Source organism: Giraffa tippelskirchi, chromosome 5 (genome assembly GCF_054371585.1).
Source record: "Giraffa tippelskirchi isolate mGirTip1 chromosome 5, T2T-mGirTip1v1.2.pri, whole genome shotgun sequence".
NCBI classification, from domain to species: domain Eukaryota; kingdom Metazoa; phylum Chordata; class Mammalia; order Artiodactyla; family Giraffidae; genus Giraffa; species Giraffa tippelskirchi.
In genome coordinates this window covers 46,623,942-46,645,882 of record NC_137279.1, presented here as the reverse complement: position 1 = coordinate 46,645,882, position 21,941 = coordinate 46,623,942, and the positions used below count along the sequence as shown (strand labels likewise).

At 38.4% G+C, this 21,941-nt stretch overlaps 1 protein-coding gene across 6 annotated transcripts in view; it reads right to left on the bottom strand.

Annotated features, from left to right (window-relative positions):
• DRC8 (dynein regulatory complex subunit 8) overlaps nt 1-21,941 on the bottom strand; it is a 98,250-nt gene that overhangs the window by 41,022 nt on the left and 35,287 nt on the right. For 4 of the 6 annotated variants that reach the window (XM_081486878.1, XM_081486874.1, XM_081486876.1 and 1 more), the window contains one exon: nt 18,586-18,670. The exons of 1 other annotated variant lie outside the window; for it this stretch is intronic. Coding sequence is in view for 3 of the 5 variants with exons in the window: in XM_081486874.1 (XP_081343000.1) it covers nt 18,586-18,670 (85 nt within the window). In the remaining 2 variants the exon portion in view is untranslated. The remainder of the gene's footprint in view (nt 1-18,585; nt 18,671-21,941) is intronic. One more of the 6 variants, XM_081486879.1, reaches the window with a different exon arrangement.

Genomic DNA, 21,941 nt, shown 5'->3' with positions numbered 1-21,941 from the left:
GTCTTCTCCCATTCTTGGACAACCACGCTCCTGGTTCTCAAGCTTTAAGGCTCAGAAGGATTTACACCACTGGTTTTTTATTCTCCAGCTTGCAAATGTCAGATCATAGGATTTCTTGGCCTACATAGTTATGTGAGCCAATTCTTAAATTTCCTCTTCTCTCTTTGTGTGTGTATTTTAAAAATACACATATCATCAAAATTAGGAATGTGTGCTGAATTCTATCAGATGCCTCTTAAGTATTTATAAATATGATCCTATGCTATTTCTTCTCAGATCTACTAGTATGATGAAATACATATATACTTCCCAACATAGAACTATTCTTTTATTCTTGATATAAACTTCTTTTGCTTTAATGTGCTATTGCATTTTGTTGCAAGTAATTTATTTGTAATTTTTGTACAGAAGTTCTCATAAGTAAGATTGTTCCTTAGAGTTTTTTTAATGCACTCTTTATTAAGTTCTGGGTATCACTATTATATTCACTTCAGAAAAATAATTTGGAAGTTTTTCTTCTTTGCTTATTTTCCAGGAAAGATTAAGTACCATTGTGACTAAAATTTTTTAAGTCTGATAGAATTCTCCTATGAAACCATTTGTATTGAAGCCTTTTTGTGAAAGAACTCTTTGAAAACTTGCCTTCTGATTCTATGGAATTTAGTATATTTAGATTTTCTATGTTTACTGGGATCAATTTGTTTTGTTTTGCTTTTTATTTTTGGTAATTGACTCTTTTTTTAAGTGTATAATCCAGTGGTTTTTAGTGTATTCCCAATGGTGAGCAGCCATCACCACTACTGATCCTAGAATATTTTATCACCCCCAAAAGTATCCTCATACCTGCCAGCAATCACTTCTCATTCCCCACTCTCCCTGCCTCCTCGTAATCATTAGCCTATGGTCTGTCTCTATAGATTTGTCTGTTATGGATATTTCATATAAGCATCACACAATATATGGCCTTCCCTGTTTGGCTTCTTTCACTTAGCATAATGCTTTCCAGGTTCCACCATGCTGCAGCACAGGTCAGTACTTCATTTGCTTTTTATGGATGAACAATATCCATTTATATGGATATGTCACATTTCTTTATCCATTCATCAGTTGATGGACATTTGAGTTGTTTCTGCTTTTGGGGTATTATGAGTAATGTTGCTATGAACAATTATACACAAGTTTTTGTGTGAACGTATTTTTTTCGTATCTTTTGGGCATACGCTTAGGGATGAAATTATTGGATCATATGGTAACTATGTTTAAATTTTGAAGAACTACAAAACTGTTTTCTAAAGTGACTGTACCATTTTAGATTTCCACCAGCAGAGTATGAGGGTTTCTAATTTCTCCACATCCTCACCATCTTTTGTTATTTTACTTTTTAAAATTCCATTAGTAGATTTGAAGCAGTATTTCTGTAGTTTTGACTTCCATTTCCCTAACAACTAATGATGTTTTGCATGTTTTCAGATGTGTATTAACCATTAAATATGTTCTTTGGGGAGATAGCTATTCAAATCTTTTGCCCTCTTTATAAGCGGGTTATTTGTATTTTTATTATTGAGATATAAGAGTTCTTATATATTCTGGATGCTGGACCCTTTTCAGATATGTAATTTGCAAGTATTTTCTCCCATTCTGTGGCTGTCTTATTATTTTCTTTATTATGTCCACTGAAGCATGTAAGTTTTCACTTTTGATGAGGTCTCAGTTAACCTGTTTTTCCTCCCTTGGTTGCTTATGCTTTATCATATCTAAGAAACCACTGCCTAATCCTTGGTCATAAAGATTTATGGCTGTGTTTTCTTTCAACAGTCGTATAATTTTATTTTGTACATGTATGTTTTTTCCTCTATTTTGAGTTAATTTTTATATATGGTATGCTATAGGGGTCCAACTTCGTTCATTTGCATGTGGATATCAAGTTGTACCAGCATTATTTGTTGAAAAGCCTATACTTTCTCCATTGAATTGACTTGCCAACTTCGTTGGAGATCAATTGATCATAAGTTTAAGGGTTTATTTCTAGATTCTCAACTCTATTCCATTGATCTACATATCTAGCCTTATACCATATGCCAGTATCACAGAATCTTGATTACTGTAGTGGTGTAGTAAATTTTGAAATCAAGAAGTGTGAGTTTAACTTTGTTCTTTTTCAAGATTGTTTTTGGCTATTCTAGGACCCTTGCAATTCCACAGGAGTGTTTAAAAGCTATTCATTTATTTATTTTTGGCTGCACTGGGCCTTCGTTGTGGCACACGGGCTCTCTGCTACTGTGCACAGGCTTTCTCTAGTTGTGGTGAGCCAGGGCTATTCTCGAGTTGTGGTGTGCAGGCTTCTCACTGCGGTGGCTTCTCTTGCTGTGAGTATGAGCTCTAGGATGCGCAGGCATCAGTAGCTGTGGCACAGGAGCTTAGTTTTCCCACAGCATGTGGGATCTTAGTTCCCAGACCAGGGATCGAACCCATGTACCCTGCATTGGCAGGTGGATTCTTAATGACTGGACCACTAGGGAAGTCTCTCCATATGAATTCTAGGATCAGGCTGTCAATTACTGAAGGAAAAAAAGATGCAGCTTGGATTTTGATAGGGACTGTGTTGAATCTGGTGATTCACTTGGGGAGTACTGCCATCTTAACAGTATTAAGTGTTCCAACTCAGGTACACAAGACTAGAACAAGCTTTGACAAAGAATTTTTAACTAGAAAGTTGCTTTTTTCATCTGGAATTTCAAATTTGCTTATAAAGTTGTACATACCATTCTCTTATGATATTTTAAAATTTCCTTTGTTTTGATGGTTATTTCTCCCAAGTCACCAGTGCATTTGTGCTTCCTAAAAAAAAAAATTGCCAGTGGTTTATCGGGGTTTTTTAGCCTTTTATAAAAACCCGGTTTTTAATTTTATTCACTAGTTTCGACTATTTCCCTGTTTTCCAGTCCCATCAATTCTGTTTTTATCTTTTCTAATTCCTCCCTTTTGCTTTCTCTCAGCTTACTCTTTTCCCCTAGCTTTTTGAGTTGAAAGTTCTATTCATTTTTTCATGTCTTTTGTTTTTCTTTACAAAGGCATTTCAATTTGGTTATAGCACATAGATTCTGCTGTCATTTCCATCTTCTTATCTCATTTCCATTACAGCTATTTTCTTTATGTTTTCAATTTCATTGTCCTAAAATTTCCCCTTTGACCTAAGAATTGTGCCTGCGTGCATCTGTGTGTGCTAAGTCACTTCAGTCATGTCCAACTCTGTGTAACCCTATGGACAGCAGCCTGCCAGGCTCCTCTGTCCATGGGATTCTCCAGGCAAGAATACTGGAGTAGGTTGCCATGCCCTCCTCGTGTACAGACTTTAAAATTTTTCTAGGTTGAGCTTGAAATTTGGGTGTAAATGAGGTTTCCCAGAAAAGGGTGTAAAGTAAAAAGACAGAAGGAGACGAAACTCTGGTGGACATTAATAAGTCAAATGGAGGGATCAGTTCAGTTCAGTTCAGTCTCTCAGTCGTGTCTAACTCTTTGTGACCCCATGGACTGCAGCACGCCAGGCTTCCCTGTCCATGACCACCTCCCGGAGCTTGCTCAAACTCATGTCCATCGAGTCGGTGATGCCATCCAGTCATCTCATCCTCTGTCATCCCCTTCTCTTCCTGCCTTCAATCTTTCCCAGCATCAGGGTCTTTTTCATTGAATCAGTTCCTCGCATCAGGTGGCCAAAGTACTGGAGCTTCAGCTTCAGCATCAGTCCTTCCAATGAATATTCAGGACTGATTTCCTTTAGGATGGACTAGTTTGCTATCCTTGCAGTCCAAGGGACTCTCAAGAGTCTTCTCCAACACCACAGTTCAAAAGTATTAGTTCTTTGGGGCTCAGCTTTCTTTATAGTCCAACTCTCACATCGATACATGACTACTGGGAAAACCATAGCTTTGACTAGATGGACTTTTGTTGGCAAAGTAATGTCTCTGCTTTTTAATATGCTGTCTAGGTTAGTCATAGCATTTCTTCCAAGGAGTAAGCATCTTTTAATTTCATGGCTTCAGTCACCATCTGCAGTGATTTTGGAGCCCAAAAAAATAAAGTCTCTCACTTTTTCCTTTGTTTCCCCTTCTATTCGTCATGAAGTGATGGGACCGGATGCCATGATCTAGTGTTCTGAATGTTGACTTTTAAGCCAACTTTTTCACTCTTCTCTTTCACGTTCATCAAGAGGCTCTTTAGTTATTCTTCGTTTTCTGCCTTAAGGCTGATGCCATCTACATATCTGAGGTTATTGATATTTCTCCCGGCAATCTTGATTTCAGCTTGTGCTTCATCCAGCCTGGCATTTCGCATGATGTACTCTGCATATAAGTTAAGTAAGCAGAGTGACAATATATAGCCTTGATGTACTCCTTTCCCGATTTGGAACCAGTCTGTTTTCCCATATCCAGTTGTAATTGTTGCTTCTTGACCTGCATACAGATCTCTTAGGAGGCAGGTCAGTTGGTCTGATATTCCCAACTCTCTAAGAATTTTCCATAGTTTGTTATGATCGACACAGACAAAGGCTTTGGTGTAGTCAATAAAGCAGAAATAGATGTTTTTCTGGAACTCTCTTCTTTTTTGATGATCCAACGGATGTTGGCAATTTGATCTCTGGTTCCTTTGCCTTTTCTAAATCCAGTTTGAACATCTGGAAGTTCACAGTTCATGTACTGTTGAAGTCTGGCTTGGAGAATTTTGAGCATTACTTTCCTCTCCTGTGAGATGAGTGCAATTGTGCAGTAGTTTGAACATTCTTTGGCACTGCCTTTCTTTGGGAAAATAGAGGGATAGTTGACCCCAAAAGATAATGGAAAGGAACAGTCAGAGACATTGGATGAAAACAAAAGGTGATGTCATGGAAAACAAGGCATAAGACAGTAGGTTACCTCAGTGAACACAGAATGGGAATAGGGTTGAGAGATAGAAGTCAAATAAGAAATTGCATGTTGAAGAATGAACAGAGTGATGGTTATCATTAAAGTAAACTCCTTTTCTTATTAAGATTCTTAGCTATGAAGAGAAAGACATAGAACATTAGCCTGGGTGTTACTGAGTAGAAGTTGTTGTTTTTTGTTTTATATGGAAGACACTTATGCAATGGGATAGTTTAGAACAATAATGGAGGTTCTTCCATTCTTAATTCTTTGTACCCTTCCCCCAACCTAGGCGGCTAGGGCATTCCAGGTTCACTGCCTCAGGGAAGAAGATAACTTAGCAGAGTACAGAGATCAGCATGAATGCCAAAGAAAGCTTAGTTATCAAAAGAGATCATTACCTGTGTGAGTGCGCCTAAGGCACTTCCACTATCCATGCATGCCCCTAGAGGCATCCTTATTTCTGCCTGGCTTTAGGCCAGGGCTCAGAGAATCACCAGGCCTTGTTAGCTTGGAGAACTCTCAGCTGCTCTTCTGCTTTCAGTCCTAACAGATGGGGCTTGTGGGCAGCGCTGTAAGACCACCACATAGATAGGGTCATCCAAAATTTTTCCCAAGCTCTAATCAAGATTCCTTTTCGCAGAGTATGGGAATCCCTCTTGCTCCATCATACCCTTGTCTACACCTGATACTGTGAGACTTTGTAGCATTGAAGTTTGTTCTTCAAGTCGCTGGTTCAAGTCTCTGCCAATTTTTCTGTGGTTTTTAGCTCCCTAGTACCCAGCACTAAGAACCACTGCTCCAGTCCATGTGCCAACCTATCCCCCATCCTGCAGCTAGTTTCCTTTCTAAAAACTCAAGTCTAGTCTTACCACTTTTCAACATTTATGGATTTATTTTTCCTGTATAACCAAATCCAGTCTCTTTAGGGCAGCAAGCAATCACTCACTGTGTGGCCCCTAACATATCTTAACACTTTCATTTCCTAATAACTCCTCACAGCTAGTTACATACCTTCTGTTAACATCATCAATGCTGTATATACACAAAGACAGTGTTATACATATTACACAGCCCAAATATTAGATACATTTGTCTTCAATAACTTTATAACTTAAGAGAGACAAGAAATACAAACTTTCAGGTAAAAATATAAATATTTAACTTAAGAGTTAAGTTAACAAAGAAAAGTCTAAAATGAGCTCTCAGAGGAAGGTCAGAAACTATCATAAAATGCATCAGTAGTTTTCAGAAATAAAGTAGACATTTGCTCGTCACTTCTTAGAAATTCAAAAACTAAAATAGAAGAAGGCAAAGGGTTAGGAGCTGGTATGACTACCACGCATTTAAATTAACCAAGAGTTGACTTAAGTTACAGTGCTTACACCCTGGCTTCCAGCCTGGCTTCATTACTGCATTATACAGTGGCACCTCTAAACACTTGTTTCTGAATCCTTTGAAGACAAAAATAATGAAGTCCCATGTTCCTTGGGACCTGCTATTGTAACTGAATCTTTTCCCTTTCATAGCCACCTGAAGAGAACCCACATGGGTCCTGTCTTTCTCACCTCCCCCCAGGGAAAGACAGTTTTAGACATCTCGCCTTATTATCTCTGTAGATAGATGGATGAGCTTTCTGGCATTCACCCTATCTAGAATATATAGAACACTGAATTCCACTGCTGCAACTGACTACTGTTCAGACAAAGTTACTAGCTCTATGTAACAAGGTAGAACCACGAGTTACTCCTATTGCCCTCCAACTAAATTGAGGGCAATTTCAAACACTGCATCTGATATACATAGCTTGCAATTTGTAGAAGAAATCTTAGAGGGAGATATTCTTCATGCCATGTTTGATGGAGTAGCAAAACAATGATGGCTCTTCTTCTCTACCCCAGCAGCCCCCTCTGAAGGTGGTGCCCTCCCAACCAACTTCACTCAGCCTAGGACACAGCTTAGTAAGATACCTAAGGGACCCAAACCCTTCCTTGAGTTCCTATGAAGAATATTCAATAACGACAATCTGTGAGGAAAATGGTCACTGTTATAACAAACTCCAACATCTAGTGACATAATGCTATTGTCACAGAAGTGGCTTATGTTAAATTCAAAATGAGTTTTCCTCAAAACAAGTGGCCTTCCTCAAAAAAAAATCACTGAGAAGCCCAGCTCATTCCGTCTTGTGGATCTATCCCTCTCAATGCATGACTTACAATGTCACTCTGCTTGTCTGTTTCAAGCTAGAAGGGGAAAAAGCCTGAAGGATCACATATGGAAGCTTTCATGGATCACTCCTAGAAGTGGCACACATCAATTCCACCTACATCCCACTGCCCAAAACTCAGTCACATTCCAAGCCTCCCTCTATCTTTAAGAGGGTCTAGGAAGTACAGTGTAGCTATGTGCTCAGGAAGCAAGGAAACAGAATTAGACCCCTCAGTCTCAACCATAGTTGATCACCCTGACATGAATCACTAGCAGTATCAAGGAAGGGAAGTGATAAGAAACCAGGGAGTTTAACACAGAGTTCCAAGTGGCCTAGAAATTGGGTGGGAATAGACTAATAATAGGCTTATACAACCTCATCAGGATTTGAGGGACCTGACAAATCCACAATCCTCCTGAGAGTTTCTTAATGGACAGGTTGTTATGCTTTGTACCACTTGGACTGCCTCCCTAGGCACAGCTGCTTTAACCAGAGATGGCTACTTAACCCAAAAATGATCTCTCTCTATAGGCCTACAAAAGCAAGGCCTATGAAGTTGCTTACTGTAAGAGCTCTGCTCAACAAAAGCACTCTCCACTCAGTATTGACAAATAGCAAAAGCAAATTTTTTTCTCTCCTTTGTTGGGAGTTTTAAAGGAAGACAAACAGAGAGGGACACAGATGACAGAGAGATGGAAGAGGAAAAACATATAGGAAGCAATAAGCAGAATCAGTTCAGCTCAGTTCAGTTCAGTCGCTCAGTCGTGTCCGACTCTCTGCGACCCCATGAATTGCAGCACGCCAGGCCTCTCTGTCCATTACCAACTCCCGGAGTCTACCCAAACCCATGTTCATCGAGTCGGTGATGCCATCCAACCATCTCATCCTCTGTCGTCCCCTTCTCCTCCTGCCCCCAATCCTACCCAGCATTAGGGTCTTTTCCAATGAGTCAACCCTTCGCATGAGGTGGCCAAAGTATTGGAGCTTCAGCTTCAACATCAGTCCTTCCAACGAACACCCAGGACTGATCTCCTCTAGGATGGACTGGTTGGATCTCCTTGCAGTCCAGGAGACTCTCAACAGTCTTCTCCAACACCACAGTTCAAAAGCATCAATTCTGCAGCGCTCAGCTTTCTTCACCGTCCAACTCTCACATCCATACATGACCACTGGAAAAACCATAGCCTTGACTAGACGGACTTTAGTTGGCAAAGTAATGTCTCTGCTTTTAAACATGCTATCTAGGTTGGCCATAACCTTCCTTCCAAGGAGTAAGCGTCTTTTAATTTCATGGCTGCAGTCACCATCAGCAGTGATTCTGGAGCCCAAAAAAGTAAAGTCTGACACTGTTTCCACTGTTTCCCCATCTATTTCCCATGGAGTGATGGGACCAGATGCCATGATCTTAGTTTTCTGAACGTTGAGCTTTAAGCCAACTTTTTCACTCTCCTCCTTCACCTTCATCAAGAGGCTCTTTAGTTCTTCTTTACTTTCTGCCATAAGGCTGGTGTCATCCGCATATCTGAGGTTATTGATATTTCTCCCGGCAATCTTGATTCCAGCTTGTGTTTCTTCCAGCCCAGCGTTTCTCATGATGTACTCTGCATATAAGTTAAATAAGCAGGGTGACAATATACAGCCTTGACATACTCCTTTTCCTATTTGGAACCAGTCTGTTGTTCCATGTCCAGTTCTAACTGTTGCTTCCTGACCTGCATACAGGTTTCTCAAGAGACAGGTCAGATGGTCTGGTATTCCCATCTCTTTCAGAATTTTCCACAGTTTATTGTGATCCACACAGTCAAAGGCTTTGGCATAGTCAATAAAGCAGAAATAGATGTTTTTCTGGAACTCTCTTGCCTTTTCGATGACCCAGCGGATATTGGCAATTTGATCTCTGGTTCCTCTGCCTTTTCTAAAACCAGCTTGAACATCTCGAAGTTCATGGTTCACGTATTGCTGAAGTCTGGCTTGGAGAATTTTGAGCATTACTTTACTAGCATGTGAGATGAGTGCAATTGTGTGGTAGTTTGAGCATTCTTTGGCATTGCCTTTCTTTGGGATTGGAACAAAAACTGACCTTTTCCAGTCCTGTGGCCACTGCTGAGTTTTCCAAATTTGCTGGCATATCGAGTGCAGCACTTTCACAGCATCACCTTTGAGGATTTGAAATAGCTCAACTGGAATTCCATCACCTCCACTAGCTTTGTTCGTAGTGATGCTTTCCAAGGCCCACTTGACTTCACATTCCAGGATGTGAAGCAGATGTAAGCAGAATCAGAAGGGATCAAAAGCCATAAGCAAACAGAAGCAAAGGAACAGGAGACACACAGTGGAGGTTAATTAGCAGCAAAGTAGTAAAAAGAATCTGGAAGAGAAGGCACAGAAGTCTATGAATAAACAAAGGGGAAAGGTGGTGGGGAGGGATAAATTAGGAGTTTGGGATTAACATATACACACTACTATATATAAAATAGATCACCGACAAGGACCGATAGGGAACTCTACTCAATATTCTATAATAACTTATATGGGAAAAGATTCTGAAAAAGAATAGATGTATGTATAGGTATAACTGAATCAGTTTGTTGAAATTAATACAACATTGTAAATCAACTACTGTTGTTCAGTCGCTAAGTCGTGTCCCACTCTTTTTAGCCCCATGAACTGCAGCACACCAGACTTCCCTGTCCTTCACTATCTCCCAGAGTTTGCTCAAATTCATGTCCATTGAGTTGGTGATGCCAGCCAACCATCTCATCCTCTGTTGTCCCCTTCTTCTCCTGTCCTCAATCTTTGCCAGCGTCAGGGTCTTTTCTAATGAGTCAGCTCTTTGCATCAGGTGACTGAAGTATTGGAGCTTCAGCTTCAGCATCAGTCCTTCCAATGACACATATCAAATCAACTATACTCCAGTATAAAATAAAAATTTTTTAAAAGAAGCATATGAGTAAAATCCCCAGCATGTTTGACTACTAGAGTTGAAGTGGAGTCACAGAGTGACTGCCGAAACACTGGAGCCCTATCTATGGTCCCTTTGCAACAAATATCGTTCCAGTGGGCTAAGAGGACTGAATACCACTGCAGTTTTTTGCTTATTCCTTATGAATATAAGAAATAATTACTTCTTATACCATTCATTTCCAAGTATATCCTTACAATACACTTTCATTAACTGAGAAAACATAAGGATTATTTTGGTCCCATGCAGCCTGAAAGAGTGTAAGCAACAGAGTGAGAGGGAGCCAGATTTCCAAATACACCTGTAGCTATCTAAGCACATGGTAATTAATGCTTCTTGGGTTTGTGTCCTCTCTAACTTTCAAAGCTAATGAAGATACTGCCATGAATTGTTCCTTGTTATGTATTTGTATTAAGTCTTCCACATTTAATAATGCTGACAGTTTTCAAATGAATCTAATATTATGCTAAGGAGAACAGGTTGAGGCTGCAGCTGTCAAAACTTGGAAGCTACAGAGGGTACACACCCAGAAGCCACAGGAATTATATGCCCAGAGGCCCCAGGAAGTACACTCCCTGAGACCACCAATAATCAGAGAGCCTCTGGCTCCCAATTTTTGTAGACACACAGCAAACTCTGTGCCTGATCTAAATAATACAATAAGTACAACAGACAGATACCTACCAGCCAGAATCAAGTGAAGCTGATCACCAAAGATATAAAATACAAAAAGGGTCTCCTAAAAACAGGCAATTAAGTACCCTGAACAGGACAACTTGAACCCGAGTGTTATTTTCCTGTCACAGCGCCATTGTACTACTAAACTTTCATCTATAAAGACACATAGACAGAGATAGCTTCAGGAAGTAGAATTTGGGATAGTTTTTTAAACTTTTTTTAACTGATTTTTTAAATGGATTCTTTAATTAGAGTTTATTAAAAGGGCTATTACAAACAAACCAATTTTTTGGTGAGATGGTAAAATAACAAGATACAAATCACCCTTTAAAATTATTTATTTTTATGCATAGTTGTGAAATATTTCAGAAAAAAAGTAAAGAAAAAAGGATTATAGGGAATTCCCTGGAGGTCCAGTGGTTAGGACTCTGGCGTCTCACTGACAAGGGCCAGGGTTCAATCCATGGCCATGGAACTAAGATCCCACAAGGTTCACAATGTGGCCAAAAAATATATATATATATAGATTTCATATATCCAATACCACGAGTAAATAGAAGTTAACATTTTGCCACATTTGTTTCCTAACAATAAAACATTACAGAAACAGCTAAAGTTCTGCTCATCATTCCTGTCCCTCTATCTTCAGATGCAATCACTACTCTGAGAATACTGTTTATCATTCTCATGAATGTTACTTGTCTTCATAAAAAATAGACTATCACTTTGTATATTTAAAATTTACATTATATGGTTTTCATTGTTGTAGCCACGCGTTCCGGGAAACAAACTCACTCAGAAGGACAATACAGAGAGTGGAGTGCAGTTTATTATACCAGCAGGCCCAAGGCAGAGTCTCCTCTTAGCTAAGGACCCCGACCAGTTTTTGTGAAAACCTTATATACCCTAAGTATACGTGCTCAAACCCACCTCCCCAAATTCTCTGAAACTAGTCTGAACAAAGGAAAAGAAAGATACAATAAAAGTTAACCCGTGATTCGTATGCCTTAAACCCGTGATTTGTATGCCTTAAGCCTAGGTAGTTAACAGTGGACAATTATCAATAGGCCTGTGGTCATACCCCAGTAAGCATAATAGAATTTATGATTCTATTCAGTTACACAGATAATTAGGGTATTCTTTTAAGCAACGGAGAGTCTAGGTACGAGCCCTGGGGCTCTTCCATCTGGAGGTCTGGTTTTCCAGAGTCTGGTAGGCTGCAGTCCATAGGGTCGCTAAGAGTCAGACACGACTGAGCAGCTTCACTTTCACTTTTCACTTTCCTGCATTGGAGAAGGAAATGGCAACCCACTCCAGTGTTCTTGCCTGGAGAATCCCAGGGACGGTGGAGCCTGGTGGGCTACCGTCTATGGGGTCGCACAGAGTCGGACACGACTGAAGCGACTTAGCAGCAGCAGCAGCATGTCGTTTCCATAGATACTGGGCATATAGCTCAAAGTCCACAGTCCGGCCCAAGATTGAGTCCTGTTTTCAAGATGGAGCCTGTTCTGTCTGTTTCCTTCTTCATCATGATTTTCACTTTCTTTTGTAATATTTTAAACTTCACATTTTTCAAATTTATCCAAGTTACTCATGTAGTTTTATTTCATCATTCATTTTATTCATGCATGTGAATTATCACTGTATGAATAAAATTATAAAAATTCACTCCCTATCAACAGGTCTATGGGTCCAACAATCCCATTCCTTTTTTTATAATATACTTTTCCAAGCCACAAATGCAGATCCATTTACCTGTGCAGTTTTTCAAAAGCTCTTTGAGTGATCCCAAGCTTTCTCTGACAATAATTGCTTGGGGAAACTGTCCATGCAATTTCTCTATACTGCTCACACTTCTACAACCTGATAAAGATGAACTGTGAAATGCTGTATTAACTTCTCTTCAAAAATAGTATTAAAAGTGAAGAAGTAGAAGTAATATTTATGGCACCTCCAATTCTCTTAAGAGTTATTTCTAAATCATTACAAAAAACTTCTTATACACTTCTTATTGAATTTTAGACAAGATCTAATACACTCAAGGTTCTTGCCAATTGCTTAAGAAACTTAAGTCTCCTTATCAGTAAAATAGATGAATACTGGGTGTTGTGAGCCCCAGAGACTCATGCTAAGTTGAGATAATAGCAGTGAAAAAGAGATTCTCTGTGTTAGCAAAAGGCTACCTGGGGTTGCTGGACTGCATAAAATTTGCATTATTCAAACAGCCAAAAGGTGGCAACAACCCAACTGTCCATGGACAGAGGGCTGAATAAACAAAGTGTGTATATACACACAGTGGAATATTATTCAGTCTTAAGGGATGGAATTCTGATACGAGTTACAACAAGGAAGAACCCTGAAGACATTATGCTAAGTCAAATAAACCAGACACAGTGAGGTACCTAGTATAGCCAAACTCATAGAGACACAAAGTAGAATGGTGGTTGCCAGGAACTAAGGAGAGGGGAGATGGGGAGGTGCTGTTTAAAGGGTATGGAGTTTCAGTTTGGGAAGAAGTTCTGAAGATGGATGGAAATAATGTAAATATACTCAATACCACTGAACCATACACTTAAAAGAGCTTTCCTGGTGGCTCAGACAGTAAAGAATCTGCCTGCAATGAGGTCCCTGGGTTCCATCCCTGGGTCGGGAAGATCCCCTGGAGAAGGGAATGGCAACCTACTCCAGTATTCTTGCCTGGAGAATTCCATGGACAGAGGAGCCTTGTGGGCTCCAGTCCATGGGGTCGCAAAAAGTCAGACACGACTGAGTGACTTAACACACACCCACACACACCTAAAAATGGTTAAAATGGTAAATTTTGTTACATATATTTATCACAATAAAAAATACACACACATACATACACATCTGTACTTGCATGGACTATTTCTGGAAGAATTAGAGAAAATTATAATAAATCTTTCTTTTAGAAAGGGGAACCAGAGAGCCAAGCAAAAGTTTACCTATCACTATACATTCTTTGTACATCCACAATTTTACTATATGTGTGTGTGTGTGTGTGTGTGTATGTGTGTTATCTAGTCAAAAATTCAATTTTCAGTCATGCTTTTGATTGAAATCTGAACACAGAGCAGGAAAATGTATGTAAGTCAAAATGTATAATGATCTATTTTTGTATGAGGCAAAATAAAAATTCCCCTAATTGATACTATTAAAAACCTGCCATGATGTTTTTCAAGATGCAACCTTCAAAACCTATTTTACAAGGAAAATGGGAAATAAAACACACTGTTTCAGAATTTACAAGATTCAAAACAGAATACACAGATATAAGTAAAATGTTCTTAGGAGAATACAATATAACATTGCTAATCCAGATTAAACAGAGGAAAAACAAGTCTAAATTATTTACTCTAAGAATATAGAGTAGAATAATAATACAAGCTAATATTGTTCTAAGCTTTAAATCCCAAACTAATTTGTTCTAAATTAATATTGTTCTAAGAACTTTAGAAATGTCCACTGACAACAGTGGTTCTCAAACTTTTTGGTCTCAGAACCCCTTTTACACTCTTAAAACTTATTCAGACCCACAAAGAGCTTTTGTTTATGTGAGTTATATTTAATACTAAAAATTATATCTCAAAGTTTAAAAATGTTTATTATTCATCCAGTTCAGTTCAGTAGCTCAGTCACATCCAACTTTTTGTGACCTCGTGGACTGCAGCACATCAGGCTTCCCTGTCTGTCACCAACTCTCTGAATTTGCTCAAACTCATGTCCATCAAGCCAAACTCCTGTCCATTGAGTCGGTGATGCCATCCAACCATCTCATCCTATGTCGTCCCCTTCTCCTCCTGCCTTCAATCTTTCCCAGTATCAGGGTCTTTTCCAATGAGTCAGTTCTTCACATCAGGTGGCCAAAGTATTAGAGTTTCAGCTTCAGCATCAGTCCTTCCAATGAATATTCAGGACTGATTTCCTTTAGGATTGGCCAGTTTGATCTCCTTGCAGTCAAATTCATAGAAATAACGATAAACTCATTATATGTGCTCAGTGGCTTCAGTTATGTCTGACTCTTTGTGACCCCATGGACTGTAGCCCACCAGGTTCCTCTGTCCTTGGGATTCCCCAAGCAAGAATACTGGAGTGGGTTGCCATTTCCTCCTCCAGGGGATCTTTCCGACCCAGGGATTGAACCCACTTTTCCTGCATTGCAGGTGGATTCTTCATTGTTGAGCTACTGGGGAAGTCCCATATTTGCTTACATAAATATTTCTTGTGTGTCAAAAATAACTATATTTTACAAAACAAAAAATAAATTTAATTAGAAGAATGGTAGTGTTTTACACATCTGCTTTAACGTCTGGCTTAACAGAAGACAGCTGGATTCTCCTATCTGGCTCTCCCTTCAATCTGCTGCAATATCACACATGCAGCTTTTGAAAAAACTCCAATATACACTTGTGAAAAATGAGAATGAAAATAGCAAATACTGTCTCAGATTTATTACGAGAATAGCTTTGATTTCACAGACTCCTGAAAGAATCCTAGGGATATACAGGGTTCTCTAAACCATTTTGAGACCTACTAACTTACATCAGTCCTATGTGGCAAATGTAAAAACTGAGGCACAGAAAGAGTAAATAAGTTACTCTTATTTAAATAAGAGTAAATAAGTTAGAGTGAGCAAATAAGTAATAAGTAAATAAGTTAGAGTGACAAAGCTAGGAATGAACTCAGAAAGTCTTATTCCAGTCCCCAGGTTGTCCCTCAGAGCCAGGAGGAAAGCAGCAAGGGCTCATTTAATAATGTTTTACACAATGATGAAAAAAAACAAAAACAAAACAAAACCCACTGGCTGCCAGGCAGTCACAATGCCACACCTCCACTCCACCTAAAGTAACAAAATTTCAAATTAAAGTTTTCAATTCATGCAAAGCGGAGGTAAGGGGTGCTGGTCTGCCCTTCAAAAGAAACAGCATCACTGAGGGATCAAGCACAGGAGGGGAAAGAAATAGTCAAAAGCCCAGTAAGTCTCTCAAGGAACAACTCTCGCTTCCAAACCAAGCTATTTCGACTGTCCCTGCAACTCTTACTCCATTCAGACACCTCTTTACTCAATCTACACAGAATAGTGCCTTTAATTCTTTTTTTTTCCCTAATGTTTAAAGTCTTTATTGAATTTGTTACAATATTGCTTCTGTTTTTATGTTTTGGTGTTTGGGCTGCGAGGCATGTGGGATTTTAACTTCCCAACCATGAATCCAACCGGCACCCCTTGCACTGGAAGGCGAAGTCTTAACCACTGGACCACCAGGGAAGTCCCCTGCCTTCAATTCTTAATGAAAACGCTCAAAAAGGAGAGTAATGAAGAGACTAGTTCTATCAGATAGTAAAGCATACTATGTAAATTGAGAGCAATTAATATAGGATTGTCCTAGTATGGCTTCCTTGGTTGTTCAGACAGTAAAGAATCTGCCTGCAATGCAGGAGACCGGGGTTCGATCCCTAGGTTGGGAAGATCCCCTGGAGAAGGGAATGGCAACCCACTCCAGAATTCCATGGACAGAGGAGCCTGGTGGGCTACAATCCATGGGGTCACAGAGTTGGACACGACTGAGCGACTAACACTTTCACTTTCACTACTTGTCCTAGTGTATGATCGGGAGGTAAGGCAATAGGTCAGAATACGTAGCCCAAATCAGACCCAATTATAGAAAATGCAGTATATTATAAAATGAATCTAATAATTCAAGAGATAAATAAATGGAACGGTTTAATAATTTGGAAAAGGAGAGTCTATTTACACCTTCACTTTTAATCATAAGCCAAAATAAATTCTAGCAAGATTAACTGCTAAGAGCCTGCTAAGGCTAGGAAAAGCAGGACCAGACTTTATTTCAGCACTACATCCCCTGAGCCTCTTCCAGGGCTGAGGCACAGCTGCCCCAAACAGAAGAAACTAATCTGAGTTTCAACTGTGTCGTTATCCTGTTATTCCATCTTTGGTAAGTCATTTTGCTTCCTGGCTGATTTATAAAAAGCAGAGAGTAAAGATAGTGGCAGCATGAGGATGCTCACTGTAAACTTTAAAGTGCTCTACAAATTAGCAGAAGGAATAAAGACTAGAAACTGCATTCATCCATGTTGCTACCAGTTGGATATTTCAGTGCTAAAAACTATGCCAATTTTCCTGGTAACTTTCCTTCTTTTATAAAGTAGACAATTTAAGTAAGAACATACACTTTCCCGCTGGGTCTCAGTACAATTATTTTAATTCTGAGTGGGAAGAAGGATGCATCCCCTAAGCACGTTTGTGTGTGTGTGTGTGTGTGCGCTCAGTTGTGTCCAACTCTTTGTGACCCCATGGTGTAGCCCGGCAGGCTCCTCTGTCCATGGGATTTCCCAGGCAAGAATACTGGGGTGTGTTGCCATTTCCTTTTCTAGGGGATCCTCCCAACCCAGGGATAGAACCCAAGTCTCTTGCATCTCCTGCATGGCTATGCTGGTTCTTTACTAGCTGAGCCACCAGGGAAGCCCGTGAGCATGTTTGCATGCGTGCTCTGTCGCTTCAGTTGTGTCTGACTCTCTGCGACCCCATGGACTGTGGCCCACCAGGCTCCTCTGTCCAAGGGATTCTCCAGGCAAGAATACTGGAGTGGGTTGTCATGCCCTCCTCATAAGCATGTTTATGTCCCCTGAATTAGCCCTGTTACCAAAAAGTGGCTGGCATCCCTGCTCTAAGGGATTTGGGAGATTTTCTCTTCACTGCTACTTTTTGGAAGCCTCCCCTCAAAGCAAGAGACTATCCTGTGAAGTCCATGAAGGGTGGGGTGGAGGGGTGGAAGCAGGTGTCTTGGAACCAATACCTTGTGGATACTGAGGGATGACTGTAGTTACAATTGTTCATACTCATACTGTTCATTCAGTTTAGCTCAAATTTAAAGCATTTAAGTCCTCTGACCAGTCTGGAAGTGATGGGACTGGTTTATAAGCATCAAATAGTTCTTGCCAAAACCATTTAAAAATCATTTCCCACTGCTTTGTTGGCCTCCATACTGAGTTCTAACTCTTGAGATTGTGATCCCATCAAATATTTCTCAATCAATTTGGCCTCCTGGAAGGATGATTTCATTACCTTTCTTTGATGTACATGTGTGGCACAGATTCTACAACATGCATAATCTCCTCTGTCTTTTGCCTCTTTTTTTCAAACTATTCTTTTTCTCCTGTCCTCTATTCTAAACCTACCAGTATTCATGTTTTTTTCTCATCTTTTTATGTTCTTTTGTTTTGGTTCTTTTTGTTATTTTACTTGAGGAGTGTATCATGTTTAAGAATTATTACTCCTTCTCTGTAATATCCTATTTATGCTTGATAATATATATCTATGGTTTTTGGTTTTGTTTTGTTTTTTGCCACACTGCGGTGCTTGTGGGATTTCAATTCCCCATCCAGGAAATGAACCCAGACCATGGCAGTGAAAGTTCAGAATTCTAACCACTAGGCCACCAGGGAATGCCCCATATCTATGTATCCTAAAAGTAAATTCTGTTCATTCACTCAACAAATATTTACTGAGTGCCAACTGTGTGTCCAGCACTAAAGCTATAGTATACGAGTTTGTCTCATTCACAGAATTTAGTCTATAGATTAGAGTAGGCAATATGGATATATAGTCTTTCCACTAGATTATGAAGAATAAGAAACAGTACTGATACAAAACAGCAGCTAGAAAAGACCTTTTGCCGAGCACAGAAACATAAATACTTTAGCATAATGAATTCAAAGAATGTAGAAAGAGAAATGAACCGTCTTCTACTTCACGAGCTGTATCAGCAATTTAGAATTAGAAGGAAACATCTCCAAACCTCACATCCACTGTATTATTTGACTCATGGTCAAACACTTCAAAACCTTCTTTGATTTTTTTGTGAAATTCTGCTACAGCTAGCTCTGCAAAAGAAAAAAGTAAATAAAATTATTTTACTCTAATTTTAAGTTCAAAACAAAAAAATTCAACAACTAGAAATTATTAATAAGGAAGAACATGCAGAACGCTTCCCTAGTATTCTTTTTTGGCAGGGAGGGGAGTTATGTAGGAGAACTTCTTTATTCTTAGGAGAGGCATGCTGAAGTCTTTAAGAGTGAAATGTTACAATATCTGCAATTTACTTTCCCCTTCCCCTTCCCAATATTCTTTTGGTTTGTTTGTTTCTTTAATTCTTAGATTTATTTTTAAATTTCTTTAATTACTTTATTTATTTGGCTGCGTTTAGGCTTAGTAGTGGCATATGAACTACCATTCATTCTCCTATTTCACTCAGATGCTCTATTTTTCCAAGTTGCAACATAACCTTCAATCGTGAAAACTATCAAAGGGATGTAACAATTTATTGATATTTATTAATTATTAATTTATTGTAATAACATGGTGGCACACTTCTAGTTTGATAAGCAAATAAATGTTATCTCATTATTTAAATGTACAGTTTCTTGCTTACAAGTAAATCTGAATAGTGATCCTTAATGCTTGTTTACCACCTCTGTTTTCTATGTTTTGAATTGTCTGTTCAGGTTCTCTGCTCATCCCTACTGGGATCTTCCATTTTTTTCTTAACATTTTGTATGAGCTCTTTAAATAATAAAGACTTACTGAAATTCTTAATTCTTACTGAAAGAATTACTGAAAACAATTTAAAGAATTACTGAAAACAATTTTCCAGGTCAGTTGTTTGCATTTGTTTTCCTAAAATGAAAACAGTTCCTTCTCCCTTATGATCATCAAAATCACACATGATTACTGAAGACAAAAAAAAAAAGAAGTTGAAACCAAGTAAAAATTACTTCAAATCCTAACATGCAGAGTTAACTACTCTTAATGTTGCCCTCTAATCTAATGTTTCACTCAACAGTAAATTGTGAGCATCTTTTCATTCTCAAAAACATATTTATTACATTATCATTTTTAGTGACTGATAACCCATTATAGAACTTTATCATAATTTATTAAACCATTTTCTTAACTGCACACAATTAGGTAGTTTCTAAATTTTTTTGTTGTTAAATATATTAATTCTTGAGTGAACCATTCTGCCCAATTCATCTTTGTGCATTTGTCTTATTATCTCACCGAAATACGATAAGTTGAATGTAGTTGAATTTGTGTTAGATAGTGGGAATATTCTTACTAGTTCTAATAGTAACTTGGGAAGAATCTCACTGGTTGTAATACTGTCATTACACAAAGCTGATATTTGCTTTTTAAATTTAAGAATACCTTTTAAAAGTACGTTATTTTTTATTTTTATTTTAGTCACACCTGTTGAGATTTCTTATCCTTTAAAGTTTAGAAACTTAGCCTTTGAAAGGACCACCAAAAGAGGGAGAGAATTATTCTTTTTCTACAGGTTTGGTAAACTCAATTCTATTTTCTTCTACAATTTAAAAATATACTTTTTAGGGACTTCCCTGGTGGTCCAGTGGTTAAGACTTCGCCTTCTAATACAGGGGGTGTGGGTTCAATTCTCAGTCAGGGTGCTAAGATCCCACATGCCTCACGGCCAAAAACAGAAAGTAGAAGCAATATTGTAACTAATTCAATAAAGGCTTTTTAAAAAAATAAATAAATAAATAAAAACATACTTTTTAATCCATCTGAAAGTTATTTTGGCATGATTCAAAGTGAAAGATTAACTTCTAATCTGATTTTAATAATTTCTAATTTACTAAGCACTTGAATTCTTTCCTCCTACTTTACAATGTATTATAGTCCTTTATGTGATAGAGACTACTTCCATTGTCTATTCTACTGATTCCATTCTGAATTGTATTTCCACCGTTATGTCATTACTATCCCATTTCACTTATTAATATTATCACTGTTCCTGGTCTTCTTCTTAGGAATATTCATTAATATACTCACCAGTGTAAGTCTTCCAAATGAAATTTAGAAATTCAAATAAAATGTAGAAATTCCAAATAAAACACCATTGGGATTGCTATTGCAATGAAGCTATACACTGACAAAGAATGAACATTTTAAAATAGTTTTCACATCTAAGAGATCTATATTAGCTATATAGCCCTTTTATATCTCTAAATTGAAGGTTATACATTATGGCTTTCCTCATATAAGCCACACACAAATTCTCCAAGAAGATTACGCCTCAGTATTTTACGGATTTTGTGGATATTGTGAAGGAATCTTTTTGGAAATCTTGAAATTTCTAGAAGTAGAGGTAAATATTAATTTTTTAAAAATTTGCTATTGATCTTATATCCATCTATTTCCCCAAACTTTTTATAATCCCTTTTCAGTTGGTTACTTTGTATTTTCTGATAATTCATTTGGTCTCTTCTTTCCAAAATGCATACTTTCTTATTTCTCCTTCATGATTTAGGACACTGCCCAGAACTACCAAAACAAATTGAATTCATAAAATGATAATCTTTGCTCTTTAAAAACATTATTATTTGATAGATTAGAATACCAGTCCCTTACCAGTAAATACAATGCTGACTTATGTTCTGAAATAGGTATTACTAACAAGTCTAAAGCAGTATTCTTCCATTCCTATGCCCAATTTTACATTAAGAATAATTACTAACTTTTAACAACTTCTAATTAATATTGATGCGAAGAACTCACTCATTGGAAAAGACCCTGATGCTGGGACAGATTGAAGGCAGGAGGAGAAGGGGACAACAGAGGATGAGATGGTTGGATGGCATCACCGACTCATCAGACATGGGTTTGAGCAAGCTCCAGGAGTTGGTGATGGACAGGGAAGCCTGGCGTGCTGCAGTCCATGGGGTCGCAAAGAGTCGGACACGACTGAGCAACTGAACTGAACTGAAGTTTTCTAAAATGGGTTCTGTTTCACACTCATTCCTCAACGTGTTTCTCAGTAAAAGGCTTCAATGATCAAAAATATCCAAGAAAGGCATTTAAAGGGTGTGTTTTTGACAAAAACAGACTCACAATATTATGTTCTCCTCTTGGGGATTTATCATGCATATTAGCATATTAAAGTCTTTGAGATGTTTTATAGAAATTAATGCAGCATTTTCCAAATTTACTTGATCATGGAATCTCCTTTTTCCAGTTGTCATCTGTCAGGAATAAATAATGCTTTAATCTACATTTGGAACTTCCATAACTCAGGAATCCTCACCTACTGGACACAGGTATGATGTGAAAGGATTACAAGAGCGTCAAAAACAC